Here is a 26,033-nt window from a genome sequence, read left to right as displayed (position 1 = left end):
TAACAAGTTGTTTCTCTCTCTCTGACAGCTCTTGGGGAGCCCAAACACCACTGCTGAGGGGCCTGGCCAGGGGTGCAGGGATGGGCTGCACAGGGGGGTCCCCCCAAGTGCTGAGGAGGTCGGGGCGATGCTGCAGCTGCAGATCAGAGCAGCAGCAGCAGGAGCAGCCGTGGGAAAACCTCATCCCATGGATGATCCCAGGCAGAGGGGCTGCAGCAAAGGGGATGAGCCCCGTGTTTGTGCCAGGCTGCAAATGGACAGCCATGCCATGCCCTGCCATGCTGGTTGTGCCGTGCCCCTGAGCACGGGGCTGGCTGTGCCAAGGTGCACCAGGTCAGCTGTGCTGTGCCATGCTGTGCCATGCTGTGCCATGCTGTGCCATGCCAGTCCTGCCGTGCCTGTCCTGCCGTGCCACGCTGCACTGCTCTGGCTCCTCGCAGTGAGGAAGTGAGGCCGGCGCGAAGGGGAAGTTGTTGGAAAGTCAGACCGGAATGGCTGATAGGGAAGGCAGAGCTGGGCTTGGTCACAGATGGTTCCTGTTGGGGAAGGACACGGGCGCAGCTGCCCGGCCACCCCCACCCGCCGCATTATCACTGCCCGGCAGCTGTTCACCTTCCCCTCCATGGGACACGGCTGCGCTGCCACCGCGGCCCCGGCCGTCACATGAGCGGCCCCGGCGGCCGGGCGGGCGCCAGGCGGGCAGGACACCCCGAGCCCCTCCGGGCAGGACACCCCGAGCCCCTCTGGGCAGGACACCCTGAGCCCCTCCGGGCAGGACACCCCGAGCCCCTCTGGGCAGGACACCCTGAGCCCCTCCGGGCAGGACACCCTGAGCCCCTCTGGACAGGACACCCCGAGCCCCTCCGGGCAGGACACCCCGAGCCCCTCTGGGCAGGACACCCCGAGCCCCTCTGGGCAGGACACCCCGCATCCCTCCGGGCAGGACACCCCGCATCCCTCTGGGCAGGACACCCTGCATCCCTCCGGACAGGACACCCTGAGCCCCTCCGGGCAGGACACCCTGCATCCCTCCGGGCAGGACACCCTGCATCCCTCCGGGCAGGACACCCCGCATCCCTCCGGGCAGGACACCCCGCATCCCTCAGGACAGGACACCCTGCATCCCTCCAGGCAGGACACCCCGCATCCCTCTGGACAGGACACCCTGCATCCCTCCGGACAGGACACCCTGCTCCCCTCTGCAGCTTGGCATCCCCAGCCCCAGCACAGCTCCTGCCCACACCTGGGACAAGGCTGGTGGCACCAGCCTCGGCAGGGCTCACAGACTTGGGGTGCTGCCATCATCTCCTCGGGACCCTCCAGAGCGGACAGGGACCCCTCCTGGGCCAGGGCACCACGCAGGAGCAGCCAAGGTGAGAGGCGGTGGCGGAGGGAAGGTGGCGGTGGCCGTGGCAGTGCCATGTGCTGTGGCACGGGCGAGTCACCCCAGTGCCAAATGAAGCCTTGGGCAGGCAGGTGCACCCTGAGGGTGGCACGTGGCTGGCACTAGTCAGTGCATCTCCTTGGGGACCAGCCAGTGGGAATGGGGAGCTGGGACATGGCCAAGCCCGTGGCCAAGGCACCATGGGCTCACTGTCATGGGGACCCATTCGGAGCCTGCTCTGTGATTAAACCTTTCCATAACGAGTAATCAGCCCCGAGGATGTTTTATTTCCAGCATTTTAGCCCTGTGTTTGCTGAGTGTTTGTGCTCATTCTGGGATCAGCAGCTCACACCCGACCCCACGGGCTCTCCAGGTGCTGCTGCTGATGGTTTGCAGTGCGGAGGCTCCATGGGGATGGAGCATCCCTCATCCCTGTGCTGGAGCATCCCCAGGCACCGAGGCCAAGGGGCTGTGGCAGCTCTGGGGGGCTCGGGGGCCCTGCTGGGCCTGTGCCCAGCACGGGCAGGAAAGCAGAGCCGGCTGAGTCACCGGTGTGAACAATGCTGGCCCTGAGCCTCGCTTCCCCTCACTCCCCACCCCGCTGCCCAGGCACCGCGCTCCGGCCGCGGCCCCCTGACCACCCTGGCACCCTCCCGTGGGTCAGGGACACAGCTGGGACAGCCCACGGGCAGGGTCTGGGTGCACCCTGGGTGCTGCACCTGTTGTGCTGGTCCCCCCCGTGCTGGGGTCCCTGTCCCCAGAGCTGGCACTGCCAGCAGGGGCATGCTCCGCTAAGGGATGCGGCGCGGGGCTCGGCGGGCAGGGTGCTCCGGAAGGCTGCAGCCAGGGAGCCGTGCAGATTGCTCTGGGCTCCCCTGCCTGCCCGTTAGGCTTTTGGCAGGAGAAATGTTTGTTTTGCTGGCCAAATATCTCTGCAAACTTCCTGATTTCCTTGCGGCCGGCGAGGCAGCGATAGGGCTGGTGAGGCCGTTGCCGGCCCCGCTCTCCCGCTCCGGCACCGAGCGCCGTTATCTCTGATGCACAGCGGGCAGGGAAGAGGTGGGGAAAGGGAAATGAAATACAACAGAGGTGGCACATTTTTTGCTCTTGATAACAAGCCCTGCTTTTAGCCTGGGAACTTGGAAACGATGCAGGTGGCCAGAGACAGCCGCAACGTCCTCTGCTGCTGGGGCGCATCTGGAGCTCGGAACAAATCCCAGACCTCACCTGGCACGAGCCCGTGGCTCCCCGAGGCATGGCCTGGCACAGCACAGAGCAGCACTGGCCTCCACACAGTCAGAGTCCCAGGATGGAGGATTTTGGCCCTGAGAAGGTTCTGAAAGCACCCCAGGGCCTGGATGTCCACCCAAGCTGCATGCCAGAGTGAAGGCAGGCTCACACCACCTCCTGCCAGCTCCCATTGATTTTTGCAGGGATGTGAGGCGTTGGAAGTGCAATGCCTGCTAATTAAATCCCCATTGTTATTGGGAACGATGCAGGCAGTGCAGCCTGTGGGATGGGGAGGGCCAGGAAGGAGCTGGTCCCCAAGGTTAGGGGGGGAGAAGGGGAATGTGAACCTGTTGGGAACCCAAAGGCATCTCAGGGTGTTTTGCTCAATATCTATCAGTGAATTCCTGCTGGCCAAGGATGAGGCTGGCAGGACTTGCCCCTGGGTGCTGCTCCCATGGAGGTGCTCTCCATGCACCCCGAAACACCAGCGTCTGCAGTCAGGGCAGCACGTGGCCATCTCTGCTTTGCAATTAAAACACTTCCCAGGCTCTCCATGGCAAAGAAAAGCTGGAAACTTGGCCCCTGGCAGCCCCCAAACCTGGAAGCACCCAGAGGAGCGGTGCTGTGCCCTAAAGTCTCCCAGTTTCTAAGGCAAACTGGTGATGTTACGGAGCTGCAGGCACAGGGTGAGCAGGATGATAAGCAGTAGGGGGTGGTTTCCCTTTGAATGCCACGAAGCAGGAACGAATCTGTTAGCAAGGAAAACAGGATTTTAATTATTATTTTTTTTCTTTTAATGGGAGATGCGCTTTTTTCTTTTCTATGTGGAAGTTGTGGGAAAGCCACAAAGCCACTGGATCTGCTTCAGCAGCCGCTGGGGCTGCTCCTTGCAGCCCGATAGCTGCAGGGTGGGTGACCAGGAGTGGTCACGGGGGGGGGGGAAGCCAGAGGCAAACGAAGCCCCTTTCCTGGGAAAGGCTGGCGCACGGCGCTTCCTGCCCAGCAGATGTCCCCGGGCGGATGCAGCTGCGGAGGGCGATAGCCGGCGGGCAGGAGAGCGTCTTCCCCGGCCCTGGCTCCCCAGCAGCCCCTTATCGCCCTGCTGCATTCCCCGATGGATTAACGGGCAGGAAAATCCAGCGCCAGGGCTCCTGCTGCAAGGCAAATGCCAAGAGAAGAGCGCCGGGGGCTGCAGCCTGGCTCCCGGTGCTCGGTGCTGGTGCAGGGATGGATTTGGGCGCTGAGATTTTGGCACTGAGATTTGGGCACTGAGATTTGGGCACTGAGATTTTGCAGCCGGGGCAATGGGACCATCCAAGGTCACACCGACCCTTCCCAGCCCAGCAGCTCCCTGTCCCTACAGGGATGCTCCAAGCAAACGGGGACTGGAGATCCCAGGGCCGTGTAGGGCTCTGCACCGCTGCAGCTCGTGGGCACTCGGCCACACGTTGTCACCAAGCTCTGCTTGTAGGGCACCGCTGGCAGTGCCACATCCGGCAGGGACTCAGAGAGGCACCCAGGGATGCTCTGCTCCCCGAGAGGGAACGGATAGAGACTGAGAAACCCAGACGGACAGACAGACAGACCCGCTGGGGGTGACACAGGAAACCTGAGGCACGCCAGGGCTGAGCGCGGCACGGCTCGGTGCCCTCGCCTGCAGACACCATCGGTCCCATGAGAGCGGGCGGGGGCAGGACCGGCACGGCACGGCACGGGGAGGGACAGGGCTGGGCCACCAGCCTGGCCAGGGGGAAGTGGGATAAACCAGCACCGTGCGCCGCTTTAAATGCCTGCGGCTTGTGAAGGGGGGATGCAGCAGGAATAGCAATCAGCAATCAATGGGGAGCTCCGGGAGAGGCGGGACACGGGGAGCGCACGGGGACAGCACTGGGTCAGCACCGATGGCCGGGCACCCACAAGGTGTGAAAAGCGTCCCCACCACCACGGTGGCAAGAGGGGGCATCTGAGGGTGCCCTGGTGGCACCGTGAGCCCAGCCCCTGCCCGTGTGCACGGCCCCGATAGCGGGCAGGGGTCCTGTGCGGGGCAGATACGGATGGCACACGGTGGTGACCATTTCCTGTGAGGTTTTTGGTACCAGTTGCCTTCATCTGCCCTCAGCGAGCACCTTATCTCTGACACACACCAGGCCAAGGCCTCAGAGCTCCCCTTCGCCCCCAGGCTGTGCCTTGGGGTGTCCCTTCCCCGGGGCAGGTCCTTGGCTCCCTCCAGGGCGCCCCACGCAGCCTCTCCATGTGCACACCCAGCAGCGATGGAGGATGTGACCCACGAGCACAGGTGGTGGGTGATGGTGACAGCCTCCCGTGGGGCTGGGACACCCATGGGGCTGGGACACCCGTGCATGGGCACGGGGCAGGATGCTCGGCACTGGGAGATGCCACCTCCCCACAACACAGGGAGCAGGGATCACCGCACCCCGCGTGTGGCTCATCCCCGCCCCGGGCTCGCCGCGCCATCAATCGCACACCGAGACCCACAGCGAGTCGGGACGGGAGTTTCCACCCTCTCCCACGGGTGGGAACGCGCTGGGGCCCCGTCCTGCCCCGGTTCCAGATTTGCCGGGTAAGGAAGGATTGCCAGCCCGGGGCTGGGCTGGATCCAGCGGCTATCGGGCTCTGGCAGGCGCTTATCTCCGCTCCAGCCGTTAATTTCCCACCGCAGCCCAGCGGAGCGGGGCCACCGGCTCTGCCGGGCCGGGCTGGTCCCATCGCCTGTCCCCAGGCACCCGGGGAGCCCCAGCAGCACAGAGCCCAGCGGCTGAGGGATGCGGGAATGTTTTCTGCAGGAATGCCAGACCCCCCCTTCATCCCACCCGCGGCACCCCGGCGTGTGGTGGATGGGTGGCCACGGAGATCGCAGCAGCCCCGGGCTGGGAGCGGGTTCGGGGCAGGAAAGGGTTAAGCCGGGGAAGTTTGCTCACTCTCAGCAATGATTTAAACCAGACAGAAAGGTTCTGTCATCCATCACGCTAACAGCCAGATCATTGTGTTTTAAAGTGTCTGTAATTGCAGCAATACAGAGACCGGGAGGAAGATAAAGGCTGGGAAGATGCAAATGCCGAGGGAAGCTCCAGCCCCTCGCACCCAGCGGGGACAGAGCTGGGGACAGCCCTGGGGACAGCCGGGGCTGGGGGGGCCCAGGCTCCTCCTGGGCGGTGATGGAACCGAAGGGATGATGGAGCGTCCTTGGTGTGATGGGAGCATCCACAAAACAGCACAAGGGTGCAAACCCAGGGACAGGGATGGGTAGGGAAGGGTCTGAGTAGGTGCTGCACTCCAAATATTGCCTAAAAATTCCTTTTATCTTCCTCATTATCCCTGATCAGTACAAAGCGCCTCTCCTTTCCCGTTTCCTTCGGGATCCCAGGGATGGGGCACAAAGGAGGGTGGGAACTCGCCCAAAGCCTGGGCGGAGGTGGCCACAGCCATGACCAAGGTGCCCCGGCTTTGTCCCGGCATCCCGGGCCGCGTGCGAAGGCGCCGGCGGGGAACGATCAACATTCAGCCGAACCCCGCCGAATAAAGCCAGCTAACACAAATGTTTATTTTCACAGTAGTGAATTATGACTTCAATAGACCAAAATTACAGGCTGCGTGCGTGGAATAGGAACGCAGCAGCCCCTGCCACCCAAACGCCACTGGGGGGGGGGATGTGGTGGCTCTGTCCCCCTGCTGTCCCGTGGGGTGAGGGGGATGTGGTGGCTCTGTCCCCCTGCTGTCCCGTGGGGTGGTGGCTCTGTCCCCCTGCTGTCCTGCAGGGTCACAGTGCCACCTGTCCGTCCCCACAGTGCTTGAGTGGCTCCTGGGGCACGAGGTGCCAGGGCAGGGGGTGTTTGATGATGTCCCTCAGCTGCACCCCAAATGAAGGAGAGGTGGTGACAGTTCCCAGCAGGTCCCTGTGACGTGGGGGTGGCAGGGGGCTGGCAGGTCAGAGGGGATGGGTTTGGTCATGGCCAGGCTGGTGGCACAGCACCAGTTGGGCACTCACAGGAGGGTTTTGGTGTGTTCCAGGGCTGCACTTGGCTGTGTGACACAGGTGGCTGGGCTGAGAGCGTGGTCACCCCCATGGGCACATCCCTGATCCCAAAGAAGCCCTGTGCTGGCAGCCCAGAGCTCTGGGAACACTCTTGGGCTGCCCCCCTGGTGCTGGGGGTCCACAAGGCCTCGACCTGTGCTGGGAGCCATGTGTCCAAGTGCCTGTGTCCCCAAGCACACGTGGTGCTGGCATTTGCATGTGCCAGCCATGCAAGGCTGGGTGCGGTGAGGTGGGAGTGCAGCTGTGGGGGTGGAATTCCCTCCTGTGCCCCATGGGAACAGGGACAGCACAGCCTGGAGAACCACAGACCCCAAGGAGCCCCCTGGGACCCTTCTGGGAGGAAAACTGGAGCTGAGGCTGGAAGGGCTGGGTCAGGGCTCTGCAGCACCTCCTGCTGTGACCCCATCAGTGGCGGGAGCTGGGCTGAGCAGTGACCATGCAGTGGCCATTTGGGGACCCTGTGGTGGCCCCAGAGCGGCCAAGTGATGGCCATTTAGTGGCCATAGAATGGTCACTCAGTGGCCTGGTGATGATCATTTACTGCCTATAGAAAGGTCATTCAGTGGCCTTGTGGTTGGCATTTGCTGGCCATGCAATGGTGACTCAGAGGCCATGCAATGGTCACTCAGAGGCCATGCAGTGACCATTTTCTGGCCATGCAATGACCATTTACTGGCCAGGCAGTGACCATTTTCTGGCCATGCAATGGTCACACAGAGGCCATGCAATGGTCACTCAGAGGCCGTGCAGTGACCATTTTCTGGCCATACAATGGTCACTCAGAGGCCGTGCAGCCCTGGTGCAGTGGCCGTGCCAGGGCCGTGCCAGGGCCGTGCCAGGGCCGTGCAGTGCCCTCGCAGTGCCCACACAGTGTCTGTGCCTCTCTGGCTGCCCCGTGGCCCCGCCGCTGTCCTGTGCCACCCAACCCCGGCCGAGCCGAGCCGGGTGACTCCGCCCGGCAGAGCCGCCGCTCTCCCAATCCCCGGGAAGCGGGGAGGATGAGTAATGCACCGGCACAGGGCAGTCGCAGAGGGAAGCAGCTGCCAGGCACAGTAATTACACACAGAGGCAGGGCTGGGCTCGCAGGGAAATTCGCAGGGAAATTCACAGGGATTGTGTTCCCGCTGCACGGGAGCAGCAGCGTTGTAGGAGGACTTGGGGAGGGAAAATTTGAATGCAGTCCCCCAGCTGGCACGGGGCACTCAGGAAGGCTGTGCCAGGCAGCCAGATGTGCCCTGCTGTCAGGGAGGGTCCCAGCGGCATTCCCAGCACGCAGCTGCCCTTGGAGCCCCACCGAGGCCCAGCAGGGTGGGGGGCACTCCAAGGCCAGGCTGGGATGGGCATGTGGGACTCTGAGGGCTGTGCCCGTGCCCTTGTGGCCGCTCCAGTGCAACCCCAGCCCTTGGGCCCCTGGAGAGGGAAGCTGAGCAAGCACAGCTCCATCCCCCAGCCCCTTGCGGACACCCCCATCCTGCTCCACCCCCTTGACTCTTCCCATGGCCCCAGACCAGTCCTGGCCCGTTCCCTTGCAGTCCCTCCACCTCCCCCAAAACAACTCCCAGCTCCTTGCAGCTCCCCAAAACATGTAACCCCGCCCCCCATGCAGCCCCCCACTCTCAGCTTTGCAACCCCCGATCTTTAGCATCCCCAGCTCTGACGATTTTGCAAACCCAGATCCCTGCAGCCTCCAAGCCTCATACACTGCCATGCCCGGCCTTCCAGTCCCCAGAGTGTCACCAGGTCCCACGCACCCCCTGAGGCCCTGGGCAGCCCCATGTCCCTGTGCAGACCGCCGGTGTCACGCAGCCCTGTGTCCCACTCAGTCCCCCGGTGCCGAGCAGAATCCCCGCTGCTGCCCGGCCCCGTAACCCCGTCCATCCCATCCCGTTCCGATGCCGCCCATTCCTTGTCCCTGTCCCCATGCATCCCATTCCCGTTCCCTGTCCTGGTCCATCCCCTCCCGTTCCCGTCCCGATGCCGCCCATTCCCATTCCCATTCCCATTCCCATTCCCATTCCCATTCCCATTCCCATTCCCATTCCCTGTCCCGGTCCATCCCCTCCCGTTCCCCTCCCGGTCTCTCATCCCGGGGGTCCCGCTCCGGTGGCGGCGGCGGCGGGGGGCGCCCCCTGGCGGGCGCGGCGGCCCCGCTCTAAGGCAGCGGCGCGGGCGGGCCCCGCTCACTCCGGGCCGGGCGGGCGGCGCGGCGGCAGCGGCGGCGCGGCGGGGCCCGGCCGGGCACGGAGCGCGGCCGCGGGCGCCCCACGGCCGCGGCGCGGCGCCGGGAGGATGCGCCGCCGGGGGTGAAGCGGCCCCGCGGATTTACCGCGGCTTCTCCGCCCTCCCCCGCTTCTCCGGTGCCCCCCCTCCGGGGGGAGGGGAAGCGCCCCGAGCCCCGGAGCTGGCGGCGAGCGGCGGCCCCGGGCGCGGCGAGCGGCGGCGGGCAGGTGCCGGGGGCAGCCGCCGCCGCGGGGCCGCGCTCCGCCAGCGCCGGCCTTAAGCGGACCGGGGCCGCCGCCGCCGGGGGCCGCTGCCGGCTCTGCCCGCTCCGGCCGGCCCCGCCGGCCTCTGCCTTGGGACTTACCTCACGCCTCCGCCACACCTCAGGACGGTAAGTGCCGTCCGCCCACCGGGACGGGGACGGGGACGCTGCCGGTGCCCGCGGAGGCTCCCGTGAAAGCGGAGCTTGGAATTCTCCCTGTGTTCGGGGGATGCTCTCGGTGCACGGGGGAATCGGAGGCTCCCGGTGCCCGGGAAGGCTCGTGGGGCAGGGGGGCTGTGGGTACTACCCGTGGTCGGAGGATGCTCCCGGTGCGTCGGGGAATCGGAGGCTCCCGGTGCCCGGGGAGGCTCCCGTGGGAAAGGGGCTGGGAATGCTCCCGATGCTCGGGGGGTGCTCCCGGCGAGAAGGAGCCGGGGAGGCTCCCGGTGCCCGCTTCTGTGGTGCGGGAGCCCGAGATGCTCTCGGTACCCGGGCGAGGCTCCCGGTGTCGGGGAAGCTGCCGGTGCGCAGGGCACGGGGATGCTCCGTGCGCCCGAGCCAGCGCACGGGCAGGGCCAGCGGGGGCACGGCCGGGACGAGCGCTCGGAGCGGCTCCGCGGCGGAGGCAGCCCCGGAGCGGGATCACCGTGCCCGCGGGCCCCGCTCCCACGCACGGCGCTGCCGCGGGGGCGGCGGGGCGCGGACCCCTCGTCCCTGCGCTGCCGGGGCAATTCCTGCTCTCCCCTCCGTGTCTCCCCGAGCGCCGGGGCGGCGTGGGGCGGCACAGCCTCCCCGGGAACCCACGCGAGTTTGTGCCCACCCCCAGCGGACCCCCCCGGTTGTGGCTCCCGACTCGTACCCTGCAATCCAACTCTTTGTCATCCCCGCATCCCTCTCCGGCTGCTGTGGGCGGGGAGCCGGAGCCGTGCTGGGGGCGAGGAGGAGCTGCCCCACTCGGGAGAGTTTGCGGGAGGAATCCCGGGGCTGCTCCGGCAAGTTCCAGCCCCTCCGTTGTGCGTTTTGGTGCGAGGACACGGCTCCGTGCTGGGGACGCGGGGCTGTGCTGGGAACGCTCGCCGAGTCCCGGCGTGTGCCGGGGGATGTTTGTTTGTTTGGATGCGGATTTGGGAAGGAAGGCTGGCTCGGGAGTCTCCAGCGCTGCCGTTCATCACCGCCCGCTCTCGCCTTCCCTTTGGAATCGCGCTGAGCTGGGCAGCCCGGCTGTGCCAAGGGAATGCTGCCGGCGGAGCGATGGAGCGAGCCTGGCCCCGCTTCCCCTGCGCGACACCGAGCCGGAGCACGAGCAGCTCTTCCCGTCATCCCCTCGCCGCTGGATGGTGCCTTGGGATACCGCAGAGCGTTCCTCTAGTTAAACACACCTTTTCTTGGAATTCTTTTTTTTTCCCTCTATTAGCCAAGAAAAACTTTGCAACTTTCCTTCGCTGTCGGAGAGGAGCCGCTGCCGCTGCTGCGTTTCATTTTGTTTTTTTAATTCGAGGTCACGTGTGCGTTGACAGTGTCTTTGATTCCAAGCGATGGTCTCGTCTCCAGCTTAGGAAGAGCTTTTGAGCTCTTCCCTCTGTTGTTTTCTCTCTGTTCAGGAACAAAGAGATTTTTCTGCCTTTAATTAAAAGGAATATTAATTCCCCGCTCCTTTGTCGAGCGACTTGAAGACACTCTGCAAGCGCCCGTCCGCTCGGCGCCGCGGTGGGTGAGCTCTGCCGCGGTGCGGGGCATGGAGGAACGGGGGAGCCAGCCCGAAACCCCGCGGCAGACACGGAGCAGCCGCCGGGGAGGATGCTGACAGCCACGGTGCTCGGGTGAGGAGCCCATGGAGCGGAGCTGCCGCCTGGGGCGGGCTCTTGGATCCTCGGAGGTTTGTGAGGCAGGACTCCTCTCCACACAGGGAGAGATTCCGTGCTTGGGGAGGCGAGTGGAGGTGAACTTGGCTGTGCCAGGGGGGTTTTCCCTGCCGGCCGCCTCCCGTGCTGGCAGGTAAGGCTTTACCCGGGAGCAGGCAGATGTTGGGTGTGTTTTGTTTGGCAAACCTGAGTGCAGATGTTGGTTTGTAGGGGGAAAAGCCAGGGCATGGCGGGGGAGAGGCTGCTCTCCCGTGGCTCTGGGTGCTGCCCTGGGGTGGGCGCCGGGTTTGGGCAGTGGGGAGGCCTCATGTGGGTGCAGGATTTGCCTCTTTCATTGGGAACTTCCAGGCTGCAGGACAGAAAAATATTCTGGTGCTCAGCCCCCCTTCAGGGCTGGGCTGAGCAGGCAGGAGGGGGCTCTGGCAGGTCCCACGGGGTACCTGGGGCTGGCAGGTCTGTGCTGATGTTCCTGGAATTCTGCTTTGGAGCCAGGGATGTTTGCATGGCTGGAAACCCCGGCAGGATCAGGCGCTGAGGCTCCTGCGGTGTCCAGCAGGGAACGGGGTCTGGCTCTGCTCACTGCCATCAGTCCCTGCCGAGGTCTGGGGGCATTCGGCTCTGCCCGTGGCTGTGCACGGTGCCCTGTCCTGCAGCCACCTCGGGAAGGGGTCTGTGTGCTGTGGGACCCCCGGGGAGGGAGGCACCCCACCAATTTCTGTTATTTTACCTCTTAGCCGGAGTCAGTGGGCTGGCAGCGAGTCAAGCAGGAAGTGCAGGGCTGCCAGGGAGTGCTGGCAGTGGGGCAGAGCTGGGTCCCTCCTGGGGGACACACAGATGCCCCCACACCAGCACTGACCCTCTGCAGCCCCCGGGCAGACCAGCAGGGTCACGGTGAGCACAAGGCTCGGGGCAGAGCAGGGCCGGGTGCTGTGAACGGGGCTGGGAGGGACCAGGGACAGCCCAGGGGTTAAGCTGGGTTTAATCGCTGCTGCTGGGGCCGGGGATGCTGTGGGTGCTGCAGGTCGGGGGCTGCAGCCTGCCCTGTGCTCCCCAAGCTGGATCTCACGTGGGACATGGGTTTAGCTGCCCAGCAGGATGGGGAGTCCCGAGCTGGGACCAATCCTTGTCTGCCAGGGGCAAGAACAGGCTGGTGCCACAGAGGGCACTCCCCGGCCTTAGTGCCATTGCCCGGCTTGGGGCTATTTTTAGATTTCCTGAAGCTGTTTTCTGCCGTCCCTCCCACTGTGCTCAGGGTCCCCAGGGGGAACCCCACCTTGACAAACCCCCAGCTTTCCTTCGGAAGATGCTGACCGATGGTTCCAGAAAACATCCAAGGGATTTCCTGTTTATTTTGCAAAATCCTCATTAATATTTTTTTTCCCCCCGTCTTCTTTGATTCAATTTCACACGGGCAAAACCGCCTCGAAATGGAAGCCCGTGGTTCAAAAATAGACAAAGAGTCGGTGAGGCAGCAGCCCGAGGCTGCGGGAGAGCGCGGCCGGATCCGGCACCCCCCGGAGCCGGTACCGGCTCGGGGAGCGGCTCTGCCTCGGTGTTCCCACGCTGCCGGCACCGGAGCCGCGGGTGCAGGGGGAGCTTTTCCTTCTCCAGCCGCTCTCTGCCTCCAGCATGCCCCGAGCCCCCTGCGTGCGCCGCTTGTCGCTGCTCCGGCCATCGGGGCCGCCTTGGGGCACGAGCATCCCCCGCACGGGGCTGCAGAAATCCCGGCTCGGGGCGCGGGGCCGGTTTTGGGGCGCGGGGCCCGTTTTGGGACACGGGGCCGGTTTTGGGGCGCGGGGCCGGTTTTGGGGCGCGGGGCCGGTTTGGGGCACGGGGCCGTTTTTGGGGCGCGGGGATGGTTTTGGGGCGCGGGGCCGGTTTTGGGGCGCGGGGCCCGTTTTGGGGCGCTCGGCCCGTTTTGGGGCGCTCCCCTGGCAGTGCTCCGGGGGATGGTGCAGCCCAGGCGTGGGTGTTTCCTGGGTGGGGGCGGCTCCGGCAGGGTCAGCCCCAGCCCTGCTCCTCTCCAGGTGTTCGGGCTGCCCGCGGCACTGTTTACTCCTGGTGTTTAGCCAGGATATTTAATTTCCAGGAGTGTAAGGCAGCTGGGGAGCAGCAGGGTGGGTGGGTGTGCGCGCCCACATCCCTGTGCCACCCCGGTGGGATCAATCCCGTGATGGCAGCAGGCACCGCGCTGCGGCAGATACTGTGCTCTGGCTGGGTGCTGCTGGTCAGGGGGACCCCCCGAACTGCCCCTGTGTGTGGGGGGGACCCCTCCTCCCGCCCGTCCCCCCGCCAGCAGCCACGTCGTCGCCAGCCGCTGTTGACTCACAGGCTCCGCCGCCGAGTCCCGGGGCTGAGGCCGAGATGCTTTTACAGGCAGGGCTGAAATGCACAAAATGTTCGACTTGTAAAATATGTAGCGTGAGAAAATAGCCTTTTCTGCTCTCCTCCTCCTCCTGCCGCCGCTCCCTGCCCCATCTGCTCGCTTGGAAAGCTTCCCGCAGCCGGGGGGGCCGGCGGCGCCCGGGGTCCCTCGCCAGGGATGCACCCACCCCGTGCCACCCCCGTGCGCCAGGAGGGCACAAGGATGCGCTCGGTCCACGGGGACGCTGCCTCCTCGTTCCTCTCGCCATCCCAAAGTTCTGCGGGCACGTTTGGAGAAGGAGCACGGGGCTGGCACCGGGAGTGCCAGCAGGGCTGGGCCACCTCGATTTTGGGGCATCCCGTGGGGCTTGGGGTTTCCAAAACCTCTCCGGAGGGTCCCGGGAAATCCCCGTGCGAGGAGCCCCGGGAGGAGCCGCCACGCCGGAGCTGGCCGGGAGCCACGGTTTTCACCTTAATCCATCATTATCTGGGCACATTTCGGATCCTTGCCAAGAGCAAGGTGGGAAGGGGGGGTGTAAGCATGCTTTCCCTATTCCCCTGCCATCCTTTTTGCTGCCTGTGTGTAATTAACAGAGTAATTAAAAACAGGATGAGTTAATTGGTATTCATTTATGTGGCAGATGTTTTTAATTGAGATACGAAACAATTTACCTGTTTACATAAACAATAGCAAATGAAGGCTTGTAAAACAGAGAGGGCACCTTTTTTTTTTTTTTTTTTCTTTTTTTTTTTCTTTTGGCTTTTTTGTTGTTGTTTCAAGGAAAAATCAAACCCATCCCCAGCCCCAGCCACGCCAGCTCGGGGCGAGCGGGAGCTGCTGGCACTGCCTTGGTGGCACTGAGCCAGCTGCTTTGGGTCCCTGGCTGGGTGGGTTTGGGTTAAAAACTGGGATTTTGGGGCTTGGGGTGAGTGGAGAGCCTGGCTGTGGGTGCTGCTGTCCCGTGTGGAGCTGTGCTGTCCCTGCCACACTGCAGGGCTTGGGACCTGCTGGGAGTTGGTGCCCGTGGGGCATCTGCCAGCAGGGCTGGCACTGCAGGATGTGGGTGCTCGGAAAGCAAAGCCAGCTGGGGTGTACCTGAGCTGGGGAAATGTGCTTTATCCTAGGAAATTGGGGTGTACCTGAGCTGGGGAAATGTGCTTTATCCTAGGAAATTGGGGTGTATCTGAGCTGGGGAAATGTGCTTTATCCTAGGAAATTGGGGTGTACCTGAGCTGGGGAAATGTGCTTTACCCTGGGAAATTGGGGTGTACCTGAGCTGAGGAAATGTGCTTTACCCTGGGAAATTGGGGTGTACCTGAGCTGAGGAAATGTGCTTTACCCTGGGAAATTGGGGTGTACCTGAGCTGAGGAAATGTGCTTTATCCTAGGAAATTGGGGTGTACCTGAGCTGGGGAAATGTGCTTTACCCTGGGAAATTGGGGTGTATCTGAGCTGGGGAAATGTGCTTTACCTTGGGAAATTGGGGTGTACCTGAGCTAGGGAAATGTGCTTTATCCTAGGAAATTGGGGTGTACCTGAGCTGGGGAAATGTGCTTTACCTTGGGAAATTGGGGTGTACCTGAGCTAGGGAAATGTGCTTTATCCTGGGAAATTGGGGTGTACCTGAGCTGGGGAAATGTGCTTTATCCTAGGAAATTGGGGTGTATCTGAGCTGGGGAAAGGTGCTTTACCCTAGGAAATTGGGGTGTATCTGAGCTGGGGAAATGTGCTTTATCCTGGGAAATTGGGGTGTACCTGAGCTAGGGAAATGTGCTTTATCCTGGGAAATTGGGGTGTATCTGAGCTGAGGAAATGTGCTTTACCCTAGGAAATTGGGGTGTATCTGAGCTGGGGAAATGTGCTTTATCCTAGGAAATTGGGGTGTATCTGAGCTGGGGAAATGTGCTTTACCTTGGGAAATTGGGATGTACCTGAGCTGAGGAAATGTGCTTTACCTTGGGAAATTGGGATGTACCTGAGCTGAGGAAATGTGCTTTACCTTGGGAAATTGGGATGTATCTGAGCTGGGGAAATGTGCTTTACCTTGGGAAATTGGGATGTATCTGAGCTGGGGAAATGTGCTTTACCCTGGGATTGTGCTGCTGGGAGATGTCCCAGCTGGGCCAGGGGCACAGGAGCTGTCTCAGGATGCCCCTGGGGGTGACCTGCAGGGGCTGCCCAGGACTGGAGCTGCCTGGATCTGGGTTCCTTTACAGATTGTGCAGAGTTTGATTAATTGGAGTTCCTTTTGAAGGGCTTCATTTGTGCTGGTGAGTGCTGGATGTGGATTGCTCCCTGCTGGGCTGGCTCCCCAAAATGAGCACCTGGAACACCCCAGTGATGGGTGGGCAGCATCCCTGCAGCATCATCATGGAATGGTTTGGATTGAGAGGGGCCTTAAAGCTCACCTCATTGCCCTGCCATGGCAGGGACACCTTCCACCATCCCAGGGTGCTCCAAGCCCTGTCCAGCCTGGCCTTGGGCACTTCAGGGATCCAGGGCCTCCCCAGCCTCCCAGGGTAGGATTCCTTCCCAATCTCCAATCTAAACCCATCCCACAGCTGCACTCCTGCCTTGTGCTGCTCCAAGTGCAACTGGGGATGAACTCCAAGCTGCCTGTGTCACCTGTGTCACCTGTGTCACCGTGGCCTTAGGGAGGAGATCAGGATGGGTGCAGGGCAGGAGGGAGCTGATCCCAGAGATCAGGATGGGTGCAGGGCAGGAGGGAGCTGATCCCAGAGATCAGAACAGGATGGGTGCAGGGCAGGAGGGAGCTGATGGTGCCCTGAGGTCCCAGCAGCTCTGCCGGGCTGGTGCACGTGGCTGGCGCTGCTGCCCGGCCTCAGGCACTGCACGCTTCCAATTCCAAACCTGCTCCAGCTGGGACAGCTCCTGCCCTGCCATCTTATCGGGGAGTTGTTCTTGGCCGCGCTGGCTGCGGCAGCTGAGGAGCAGGAATGCTTCCCTGCCTTTGTTTCGCAGGCAGCCTGGCTTGGGGAGACGTCGCCTCCAGCATCTGGATTTCATTTGTGGCCATTTGGTGAGCATGAAGGATGCTGGGCGCTGAATTCCCTTTAACCCCTTCCTCGCCCGGGCAGCTTTGCCTGCAGGGAGCCGGGGCTTTCCAGCGGCCACATCCAGAGCAGCTCCGTGCCTGCCTCAGCCCCATCCCTGGGGAAAGGAGGGCAGGGCAGCCGGCCCGGGCGCTCTGCTCTCACCCTGGAGCTGGCACATCCCACTTGTTGCCCGGGAAGAGGCAGAACAAGGCTCGTGGTGGCTGGATGGGCTCCCTGGGGCTGTGGGAAACAGCACAGGCTGGGCTGGGATGGGCTGGGATGGGATGGGATGGGATGGGATGGGATGGGACGGCTGCCAGCCCCGTGGCGCTGCTCCTGCTCCTCCGTGTGCCCATTGGAATGTGTGACAGTGTCACCCGGCAGGGACCCTGCCCCGGGGGTTGAACCCTCCCTGCCGTGTGACAAATGGGGGGCTCGGGGTCACACGGGGGGTGTGGGGGTCCCGCATCCGCCGGCCCCGGGGGCTGGGTGGGGAGCGGCCGCTCCCGCCGGCCCAGCAGAAAATACTAATCCTTTTATTTTTATATTATTACTTATTCATCTGGGCTGCACAGACCTAATGGAAACCAGATGGAGGAAAACAGACACGGCCCTGAGCGGCTGGGACAAATTACCCCAAAGAGAGAAAAAAATAGAGGGAAAAATCATTCCAGTGGAGGTGGAGGTGGAGGTGGAGCTGTGCTGGGGAATCGCTGGTTGAAGGTGCTGAGGGGAGGCTGCACTTTGCTCCCCAGAACCTCCTTTGCTCCCCTGGAGCTCATCCCATCCTGCAGAGGACCTGGGTTGCTGGCACAGCTGTGGTTGGCTCCTCTGGGCATTCCAAGCTCTGTATCCCATTGGATTTGGGACCATTCTTGTGCCTGCCTGGCTGTGTTTGGGTTGCAAACACCTCAGGGAAAATTTAGGCAAAAAAGAAAACACAAGAAAAACCAGAACCAGGCCCCATTTCCCTGAGTGCTTGCTCAGCTTGGTGGAAACTTTCCTGCTGATGGGAAGCTGTGAAAAAGCCGTGTCAGTGCCAGGATGAATGAGTCCATGCTTTCTCCTTGGTGTGGGAATGTGCAGGGAGTCGGGGCTGGGATGGGGATGCAGGCAGGGACCTGGCCAGGGATGCAGGCCAGGATGCTGCCAGGGGTGTGACAGGGACAGGGATGGTGCCAGGGATGCAGGCAAGGATCGTGTGGGATCCAGGTGCTGCAGCTGTGACCCCTGTGCACACTCAGGGCTCGTCCTCTGCTGTCAGAGCTGGATCCTGCTCCGCTGAGTGACAGGGGAAGCCTGGAAGGCTGGAGGAGTTTTGCCCAGAGATGGACATTTCACAAAAAGGAAAATAAAAGTTTTTCTAAACAAATCATTTCTTCTGGCAGGCCCTGTAAGGAAGCTGAGGTTTTGGGGGGAGGGAAGCTGCAAGGTCTTGGGGTTTCTCCTGTGGCTGGGCAGGGAGGAGGGAGCAAGGAACAGGGAACTGCAGCATTCTAGTCTGCTGTGGACAGAGAGGGATACCATGATGCTGGAGCCTTCCAGAAGGATTCTGTGGGTGACCAGCTGAGATTTTGGCTCCTGCCACCATCTCCTGGTGCTCTGTGTGCCACTGCCTGCAGCACAACCCCCATGGCATCTCGGTGGGGATCAGGCCCTGCTTTTACTTAGCCCAGCCAAAGTGCTGTGGCCAGGTTCAATTCATGTCCCCACAGTTGCCCTGGATTTAGGATGAATATTGGATTAGTGGTTATCAGCCAGGCACAGGGGGTCCCCATGGCCAGGGGTGGCCGTGGTGGCCTCTTCCATCTTTGGCCGGAGCTGGCGGCGGCGCGGGCACGGTGATGGTGACAGATCCCCACAGCTGCCAGCACTTGTGGCCACCCGTCAGGGCCAGCGTGGCAGCCAGGGGGCCCAGAGCCTGCCCCGGGGCTGTGTCTGCAGGGGATGGTGCTGGCACACTCCCCCCTTGGCAGGGAATGCACTGCTGGGAGTCATTTGGGGCTGGGAGGGAGGCGGCAATGCCCACGGGGATGATGGTGATGATGGTGATGGTGATGATGGTGATGGTGATGGAGCTCCAGAGTCCCTGGATTGCAGGACCTGCCCTTGCAGGGCCACTCAGGTGTGGGCAGGACAGTCCACATGGATGTGTGGCTCCTGCTGTTGTCATTGCCACTAAAGAGTGGTTGTAATGACCCCACAGTCCCTGCCAGGGGCTGTGCCAGCCCTGGGTGATGCTGCCAGGGATGGTGAGGGGTCAGCAGGCAGCAGGAATTCCCAGGATGTGTCAGGACGGTGCTGTGCTGTGACAGCAGTGATGTGACACAGGCTGGGGCAGGCTTGGCACTGCAGGGGCAGAGTGGTGCCAGCACTGTGTCCCCACACAGGGCACTGTGCAGATGAGCAGCAGCTCCATACCCTCCCCACCGCCCTGTGGCACACAGGACACCGGGCACCGTCCCCGTTACCCGAGTTCTACAGCGGCACCGGCGATGCCCAAGCCAGCCTGATGTCCCCAAGTGCCCCCTGTGCCCCTGACCTCTGTTTGCCAGGGAATCCCAGCCCTGCCTGGCACACCCCGCTCACCTCCCCGTGCCCTCTTCCCGCAGATAACGCGGAGACCGCAGCCATGCCCGACTCGCCGGCCGACGTGAAGACGCAGGCGCGCTCCTCGCCACCCAGCATGCCCCCGCCCGCCGCCCAGGGAGCCTCACGCCACCCCTCCTTCGCTCCCAGCACCAGTGAGTACCCTGGGCACGGGCTGCCAGCCCGGGGCTGCCCCCAGCTCCTCCTGACGCGTGGCACCCGCGGCTCGGAGCGCGGCGCTGGCGGTGACACGGGTGACAGCGCCTGGCCTCAGGTGCATATTGCCAAGCCATGGCTGGAGAATGTTCCTGTGAGGGGACAGGGGCATCCTGCCAGCCACTCACCAAGTGCTGGCACAGGGCAGCGCGTGGTTGGAGGGTGGTGGGGGTTGTGGGAGTTCCTGTGGATCGGAGATGGCCCCGTGGTGGGTCCCGTGCATGTGGGGACACATCTGTCCCTCTGCGTGTGGCACCCAGTGGTGGCAGGGCGGTGTCGTGGCCAGCCACAGTGGCTGGGAGCTCCTTGTCCTGCCCAGGCTATGGCATGGTGGCATCAGGGGATGCCAGGGGGGAGTTTCAGTGTCTGTAGTTGGGCTGGGGACAGCCACCCAGTGTGGTGCTGACACCAGAGGCACGTGGGCTCATTGCACACCCGCAGGGTTTGCACCAGGGATCTGTCACTGTGCTGGTGTCTCTGTCCTGGCACATGGAGGGACAAGGCACAGGCAGTGCAGGATCCAGACAGGCAGGGGACAAGGCTGGGCCCTGGCAGGAGTGCCAGTGGCCACCGCCAGTGGCTGCTTCAGTTCTGCTGAGGCTTTTCCTGGACACACACGTGTGCAAGGTTTTGCTCGTAGCTGTTTCTTGCTCAGAAAAAACCCAGTGGAGAAGAAAAAAACCCCAAACAATCCCCAAGATCCATCCCCTGACACCTGTAGCCCCCCAGCAGTGCTTCTGGACTCTAGAAATCAGTTTGTGCTTGGCTGTGCTTGGTTGGTTTGGGTGTCAATCCCAGCCCGGTGCTGATGTGGCAGCCCAGGTGTGGCTGGCTCTGGGATGAGGGACCAGGGCTGCAAATGGCCTTTGCACCACGGCTCAGCACAGAGAGGGGCTCAGGACACGGGGCTGGGGGTGCAGGCAGCCTCTCTGCCATGGCTCAGCACGGAGCAGGATTCAATATGCAGGCCCAGGGGTGCCGGCGGCCTCTCCATCCCAGCTCAGCTTCGAGCAGGGTTTGAGACACGAGGCTGGGGGCATGGAGCAGCTTGGCATGGACACCACGACATTTCAGTTATTCTTGGCCTTGGGGGACCTCATTTGGTCCCTAAACTGTCAGGACTTTATCAGGCAGCTGAGCATCCATCCCCTGAACCCTCCCTGTGGCTGCAGTGGGACGCAGGCACCCGGCTCCCTGGTGGGTCTGGTGGCTTTGCCCATGGTGAGGAGCATCCCGTGCAGGGCCCCGGGCCGAGAGCTGCCCCCTCTGCTCTCTCATCATAGCGTGTTTTATTTTGCTTGCAGATCGAGACGCTGGCCCTCCGACGTTTCTGCCTCGCGGCCGTTTTCATGGTTGCTTGAAATGGTCGATGGTCTGTCTTTGTAAGTAAAATGAAACACCCGCTCTCATGAGAGACCCGAGCACAGCCCCCGGCCCTGCCCCGCCGGGTCACGGGGATGGGAGCCCCAGCCCGGCCCGGGGACACGTGTGCCGTGCTGTGCTGTCCAACTTGGGCACGCACCTGTCGCGGCAATAAAGCCCTGCTGGCTGCCCGGTTATTTTTGGCACCTCTTCAGCGGGCGCTGCCCAGCCAGAGAGCGAGGGGAGTGGGACCCCCCGAGCAGGCAGGGCTGGCAGGGCAGGGCAGGGCAGCACCCCCAGGCACCCCCAGGTCAGTGCAGGGGGTCCCAGTGGGGACAGGCGCATGCGTGCTGGGGTACGGGGGTGTCGCACCATCGGCACGTGGGTGACACGTGCTGTCACCTGTGGCATCGGGACATGGGTGACGCATCTTGTCACCCCTGCCATTGGGATGTGGGTGACATGTCTTGTCATCTGTGCCACTGGGACATGGGCGATGCCTGTTGTCACCCACGATGTTGGAACACGGGTGACACATGTTGTCACCTGCACCGTCAGGACATGGGCAATGTGTGTTGTCACCCACGATGTTGGGACCTGTGTGACATGTGTTGTCACCCATGACGTCGGGGCATGTGTGCTGTGTGTTGTCACCTGCGCCATCAGGACATGCGTGACGCGTGTTGTCACCCGCGCCATCAGGACATGGGTGCCGTGTGCTGTCATCTGCGCCCTCAGGTCAGGGGTGACATCTGTTGTCACCTGTGCTAGCTGGGATAAGTCCCTGTGCTCACATGGGGCTGGTGCAGGAGAGCAGGGTCTGCCACTCTGGTGGTTGGTACCCCAGAATATCCCCCCTGGGTCTGCCGGTGTGCGGTGTGCAGGCAGCTCCTGTCCTTGCTGAGCGGGCAGTGGGGACAGAGGTGGCACTGCTGTTCTGCAAGCCAGGCTGGGCTCCATGGGCAATGGCTCACGGGTTCTCTCTGGGAATGCTGAGCAGCTCCCCCAGGGGCAGGATGGAGCTCCTTCCCTTGGCTGTTGAGGAGCTGGATCAGGCCCTCGCCATGCTGGGGGATGCTCTGCATCCCCTCCTTCCCCTCCCACCAGTCCAGGATGCAGCCCCAGGGATTCACCAGCATCCTGAATCCCTCCAGGGGGTGCCAGCCCCACATGACCCAGCAGGACACTCTGGTCCTACCATCCCAGCCTTATCCCCACGGTGCCATGGCACAGCCACCTGCTCTGACCCCCATTCCCTGTCTCCCCAGTGATGAACGGGAGCAGCCACTCGCCAACCGCCATCAATGGGGCTCCGTCCACCCCCAACGGGTTCAGCAACGGGCCAGCCACCTCCTCCAGCGCCTCCCTGTCCACCCACCAGCTCCCTCCAGCCTGTGGTGCCCGCCAGCTCTCCAAGCTGAAGCGCTTCCTCACCACCCTGCAGCAGTTTGGGAACGACATCTCCCCCGAGATCGGGGAGCGGGTGCGCACCCTCGTCCTGGGGCTCGTGGTACGTCCTGGGCTCAGCCACAGGGACCCCACGTCTGGGGATCCTGGGTTTTCTTTTGGGGATGGAGATGCAGCTAAAAGGGAAAGAGTGGCCTAGATTGATCTAAATCCTGGAGGAAAGGGGGTTGTTTTCCCAGCGTCTCCTGGGATCTGCACAGCCAGCGCAGGGTTGGTCCTGGCTGCTGGCATGGCCAGTGAAGCCTTGAGCGTGGTTTTCCCTTGAGTGTGGTTTCCCTGTGAGCCTGGCAGAGGAGCAGGAATGGGGGAGGAACAGCCAGGTGTGCCCCAGGGGTGCGGGGTGCTGTGCCAGGGGTGCTGAGCCCAGGCTGTCCCCACAGAACTCCACCCTCACCATCGAGGAGTTTCACGCCAAGCTCCAAGAGGCCACCAACTTCCCACTGCGACCCTTCGTCATCCCCTTCCTCAAGGTGGGTCTCCAGCCTGGGCAGGGCGGGATTCATGGCAGCATTTCAGCACAGGGCATTTGGGGGTGCCTTTGGGGATGCCCTCACACGTGTGGAGTCATGCAGGGCCAGGGCTGGTTGCAATAAAGCAAGGGGTCAGCCCAGCTGGTTGCCACTTGCAATTGCAAATTCATTAAAAAAATCCCCTTTTTTTTTATTTGCCTTTTAATTTTGTGCTGACTCTGCAGTGTCACCCTGCTCCAGAGGGATTTGCCTGGTGCTGGCATGCCTGGCAGCATGGGCACTGCCAGCAGATGCTTGAGCCCGCTGTCCCCTGTCCATTGCTAGCAAAGGAATAATTAAAAAGTGCAAAAATAGCTCCTTTTCCACCTCTGCTTCCCAGCCCCCCCAGAGCAGGGGTCCATGAGTGGAGGTCTGTGCTCATCACAGGAATCTGCTGGTGTGGTTTGCTCCAGGCTGAGCTGGAGGGGGACAGCAGAGCCCCCTCCCCTCCTGTCAGTTTGCAGGGATTTTGGGCTCCGTGGGAGCAGGGGAAGGTGAACTGGCAGGCCCTGGCAGGCACTGGTGGCCCTGTGGCTCCAGGCAGGCTGGGATCCATCCCCGCTGTCCCCGTGCCAAGAGCGCAGCGGCCGCGCCGGCCGCCCTGGCACCCCGCTCCCAGCTGTTCCCACCACCCGGCCCAGATGTTTCTCATTATCCTAACTGCAACCAGCCGGGCTCGGCGTGCTTCCCAGACTGGGGACTTGCTGTTTTTGTGGGATTGCTCCCCCCCGGCCAGGCAAGGGAAGGGGAGGGAGGGTCTGGCCCTGCTCACCGCAACTGCAGCTCGGGCTGTGGCGCTAACGTGTCCCACAGATGGGATTTGGCTGCGGCTCAGCTGCCTAAGGCAAAATCCAGGGCTGGCAGCCAGAGTGCTGGGCAAAAGGGGGTTCTGCTGCTTAATTCTGCTGCTCCTGGGGCTGCAGCACCGTGGGGGGACACGGTGGGTGGGTGAGAGGGGAGTTCACAGCTGATCCTTACAGCTGTGGGTGCCACAGGGGCTGGGGGTCCCCCAGGTGCAGTCCCCCCGGAGCAGTCATGGGGACAGGGTGGCCAAGGTGGCCGATCTGGCCCAAGGATGATGCTCTGCAGCCCCTGCCAGGATGGAGGAGGGCTCTGTTGAAGCTGTGTCTGAACCCCGTGGGCTGCCACACATGTCCCCCAAAAGCCCACCTGGCCCCTGGGCACACTGCTGGCATCCCTGGGGAAAGGGAGCAGGACCCCAAAGGGAAGGCACCCCCTCTCACGCCTGTGGCGAGCTGGGGGCACAGCCAAGCTGCTCTGGGGGGGCTGCAGGGTCATGGACTGGACTGTCACCCCCCCTCTGCAGGCCAACCTGCCTCTGCTGCAGCGGGAGCTGCTGCACTGCGCCCGCATGGCCAAGCAGACCCCGGCCCAGTACCTGGCCCAGCACGAGCAGCTGCTGCTGGACGCCAACGCCTCCTCTCCCATCGACTCCTCCGAGCTGCTCCTGGAGGTGGGCGAGAGCGGCAAGAGGAGGACGCCAGACAGGTGCCAGCCTGGGGAGGGGCGTGCGGGGTTCTTCAGGGGCACACCCCTGAAAAGGGGAGGTTGTTCCGGGGGGCCCAGTGGGGACCAACCTCCTCTCCTCCGGCCAGGACCAAAGAGAACGGTTTGGACCGAGACCCCCTGCACCCCGAGCACCTCAGCAAGCGGCCGTGCACCATGAGCCCAGCGCAGCGCTACAGCCCCAGCAACGGGCTGAGCCACCCCCCAAACGGGCTGGGCCACCCCCCCGCCGGCCCCCCCCTGCCCCAGCACTACCGCCTGGAGGACATGGCCATGGCACACCACTACCGGGACACCTACCGGCACCCCGACCCCCGGGAGCGCCCGCGGCCCGCCGGTGAGCCCTGCTGTCCCCGGGCACGGGGGGAACGGGGCTGGGACCCCCAAAGGGAGAGGGGTCCTGCAGGGGCTGACCCTGCTCTGCTCTCGCCCCGCAGCCGTGCACGGGACGCGGCAGGAGGAGGTGATCGACCACCGGCTCACGGACCGGGAGTGGGCGGAGGAGTGGAAGCACCTCAACAACGTACGTAGTGTCCTTGTCCCATCCTTGTCTGTGTGTCCTTCCACTCTGCCCTCAATCCCTTATGGGCGTTTCCTCCTGAGCATCCTCTGCTTCCCCAGCCAGCACAGCGCCCCGGAGCTGGCACAGCCTGGCATAGCCCAAATCCCCCTGCCCAGCGCTGGGCACTGAGCCCCCTCCCCATGCCTGCCGTTGCCCCCGCAGCTGCTGAACTGCATCATGGACATGGTGGAGAAGACGCGGCGATCGCTGACGGTGCTGCGGCGGTGCCAGGAGGCCGATCGCGAGGAGCTCAACCACTGGATCCGGCGCTACAGCGACGCCGAGGACATGAAGAAAGGCAGCCCCCCCTCGGCACGCCCCCACAACTCCTCCTCGGCCGCCGCCGAGGCTCCCCAGTTAGGTACTGACCCCCGGGGCCGCGGGCTGCGTGCGGGGGCTGCGCCCGCTCCGGGTGCCCGCGCCGCTCTCCCGGGGGTCTGGCGCTGCTGGCAGGGGCGTTCCGAGGGGATGGCATCTCCTAAGGGCGTCCCCTCTCTCCTTGGCAGACGCTCACCGGGACTTCGCGCCGCGGCCGCTCTCCGGGTACATGCCCGAGGAGATCTGGAGGAAGGCCGGTGAGTGTGGGGTGTGGGGTGGGCACAGCCCCCGGCAGGGTGCTGAGCCAGCAGGGCTCTGCCCCAGCTCCCCTCACGGGGATTCCTGTGCTACAAGAGCAATTTGGGGTGGTGTAGCGGGAAGGGGGATGCTGGGGCAGTGGCCCACCATGGCCACGCTCGGCTGCTGCCTTCCAGAAGAAGCCGTGAACGAGGTGAAGCGCCAGGCCATGTCCGAGCTGCAGAAGGCCGTGTCGGACGCTGAGCGCAAAGCCCACGAGCTGATCACCACCGAGCGCGCCAAGATGGAGCGGGCCCTGGCCGAGGCCAAACGCCAGGCGTCCGAGGATGCCCTGACTGTCATCAATCAGCAGGAGGACTCGAGCGAGGTGGGGACCCTGGGGACAGCTCGGTGGCAGTGCTGGTGTGTGGGACCTGCTTGTCATGCCACTGATGTCACAGCATCTGCGTGTGAGGGTGGGAATGGGAGCATGCAGCAGCACCGTGGGATGGGAGGAGAGGGGAATTCCTGCACCGAGATGGGGATGCACGGTGTGGGCAATGATGGGGTGCATGGGTGTGGATGCAGTCTAGGATGATGGGCATGCTCTGGGATGTTGTGCATGGTCCAGGGTAGGGTTGTATGGTCTGGGATTAGGGGGACCTGGTTCAGGATAGGGGAGAATGGATGTGCCTGGTCTAATCTGGAAATACACAGTCTGGGGTGGATGTGCACACTCTGGGATGGATGTGCACACTCTGGGGTGGATGTGCAGAGACTGGGATAGATGTGCACACTCTGGGATGGATGTGT

The 26,033-nt window shown here is 63.2% G+C and overlaps 1 protein-coding gene and 1 long non-coding RNA gene across 12 annotated transcripts in view; both read left to right on the top strand.

The window, feature by feature from the left end:
- The first annotated feature begins 556 nt into the window (after positions 1 to 556).
- CBFA2T3 (CBFA2/RUNX1 partner transcriptional co-repressor 3) overlaps positions 557 to 26,033 on the top strand; it is a 29,546-nt gene continuing 4,069 nt past the window's right edge. Inside the window, exons 1-11 of one of the 10 annotated variants that reach the window (XM_071440848.1) lie at positions 669 to 1,373; positions 19,046 to 19,177; positions 20,543 to 20,620; positions 21,869 to 22,110; positions 22,448 to 22,537; positions 23,904 to 24,085; positions 24,193 to 24,440; positions 24,541 to 24,626; positions 24,828 to 25,026; positions 25,172 to 25,240; positions 25,418 to 25,608. In XM_071440848.1, the coding sequence (XP_071296949.1) occupies positions 19,066 to 19,177; positions 20,543 to 20,620; positions 21,869 to 22,110; positions 22,448 to 22,537; positions 23,904 to 24,085; positions 24,193 to 24,440; positions 24,541 to 24,626; positions 24,828 to 25,026; positions 25,172 to 25,240; positions 25,418 to 25,608 (1,497 nt within the window). In that variant the 5' untranslated portion in view covers positions 669 to 1,373; positions 19,046 to 19,065. The other 9 variants (XM_071440853.1, XM_071440849.1, XM_071440850.1 and 6 more) reach the window with 9 other exon arrangements.
- LOC139596517 (uncharacterized) lies at positions 5,113 to 6,171 on the top strand. Of its 2 annotated transcripts, none has more exons than XR_011681340.1 (2): positions 5,113 to 5,195; positions 5,645 to 6,171. It is a non-coding gene; the product is annotated as an uncharacterized lncRNA (long non-coding RNA). The 2 variants fall into 2 exon arrangements; XR_011681339.1 differs by having other exon boundaries at positions 5,630 to 6,171.

This window comes from Agelaius tricolor, unplaced genomic scaffold (assembly GCF_023055355.1).
Source record: "Agelaius tricolor isolate 1412-34295 unplaced genomic scaffold, bAgeTri1.0.p SCAF_15, whole genome shotgun sequence".
NCBI lineage: Eukaryota > Metazoa > Chordata > Aves > Passeriformes > Icteridae > Agelaius > Agelaius tricolor.
Note: the sequence above shows the minus strand (reverse complement) of the source record. Positions and strands in the feature narration are given on the sequence as shown.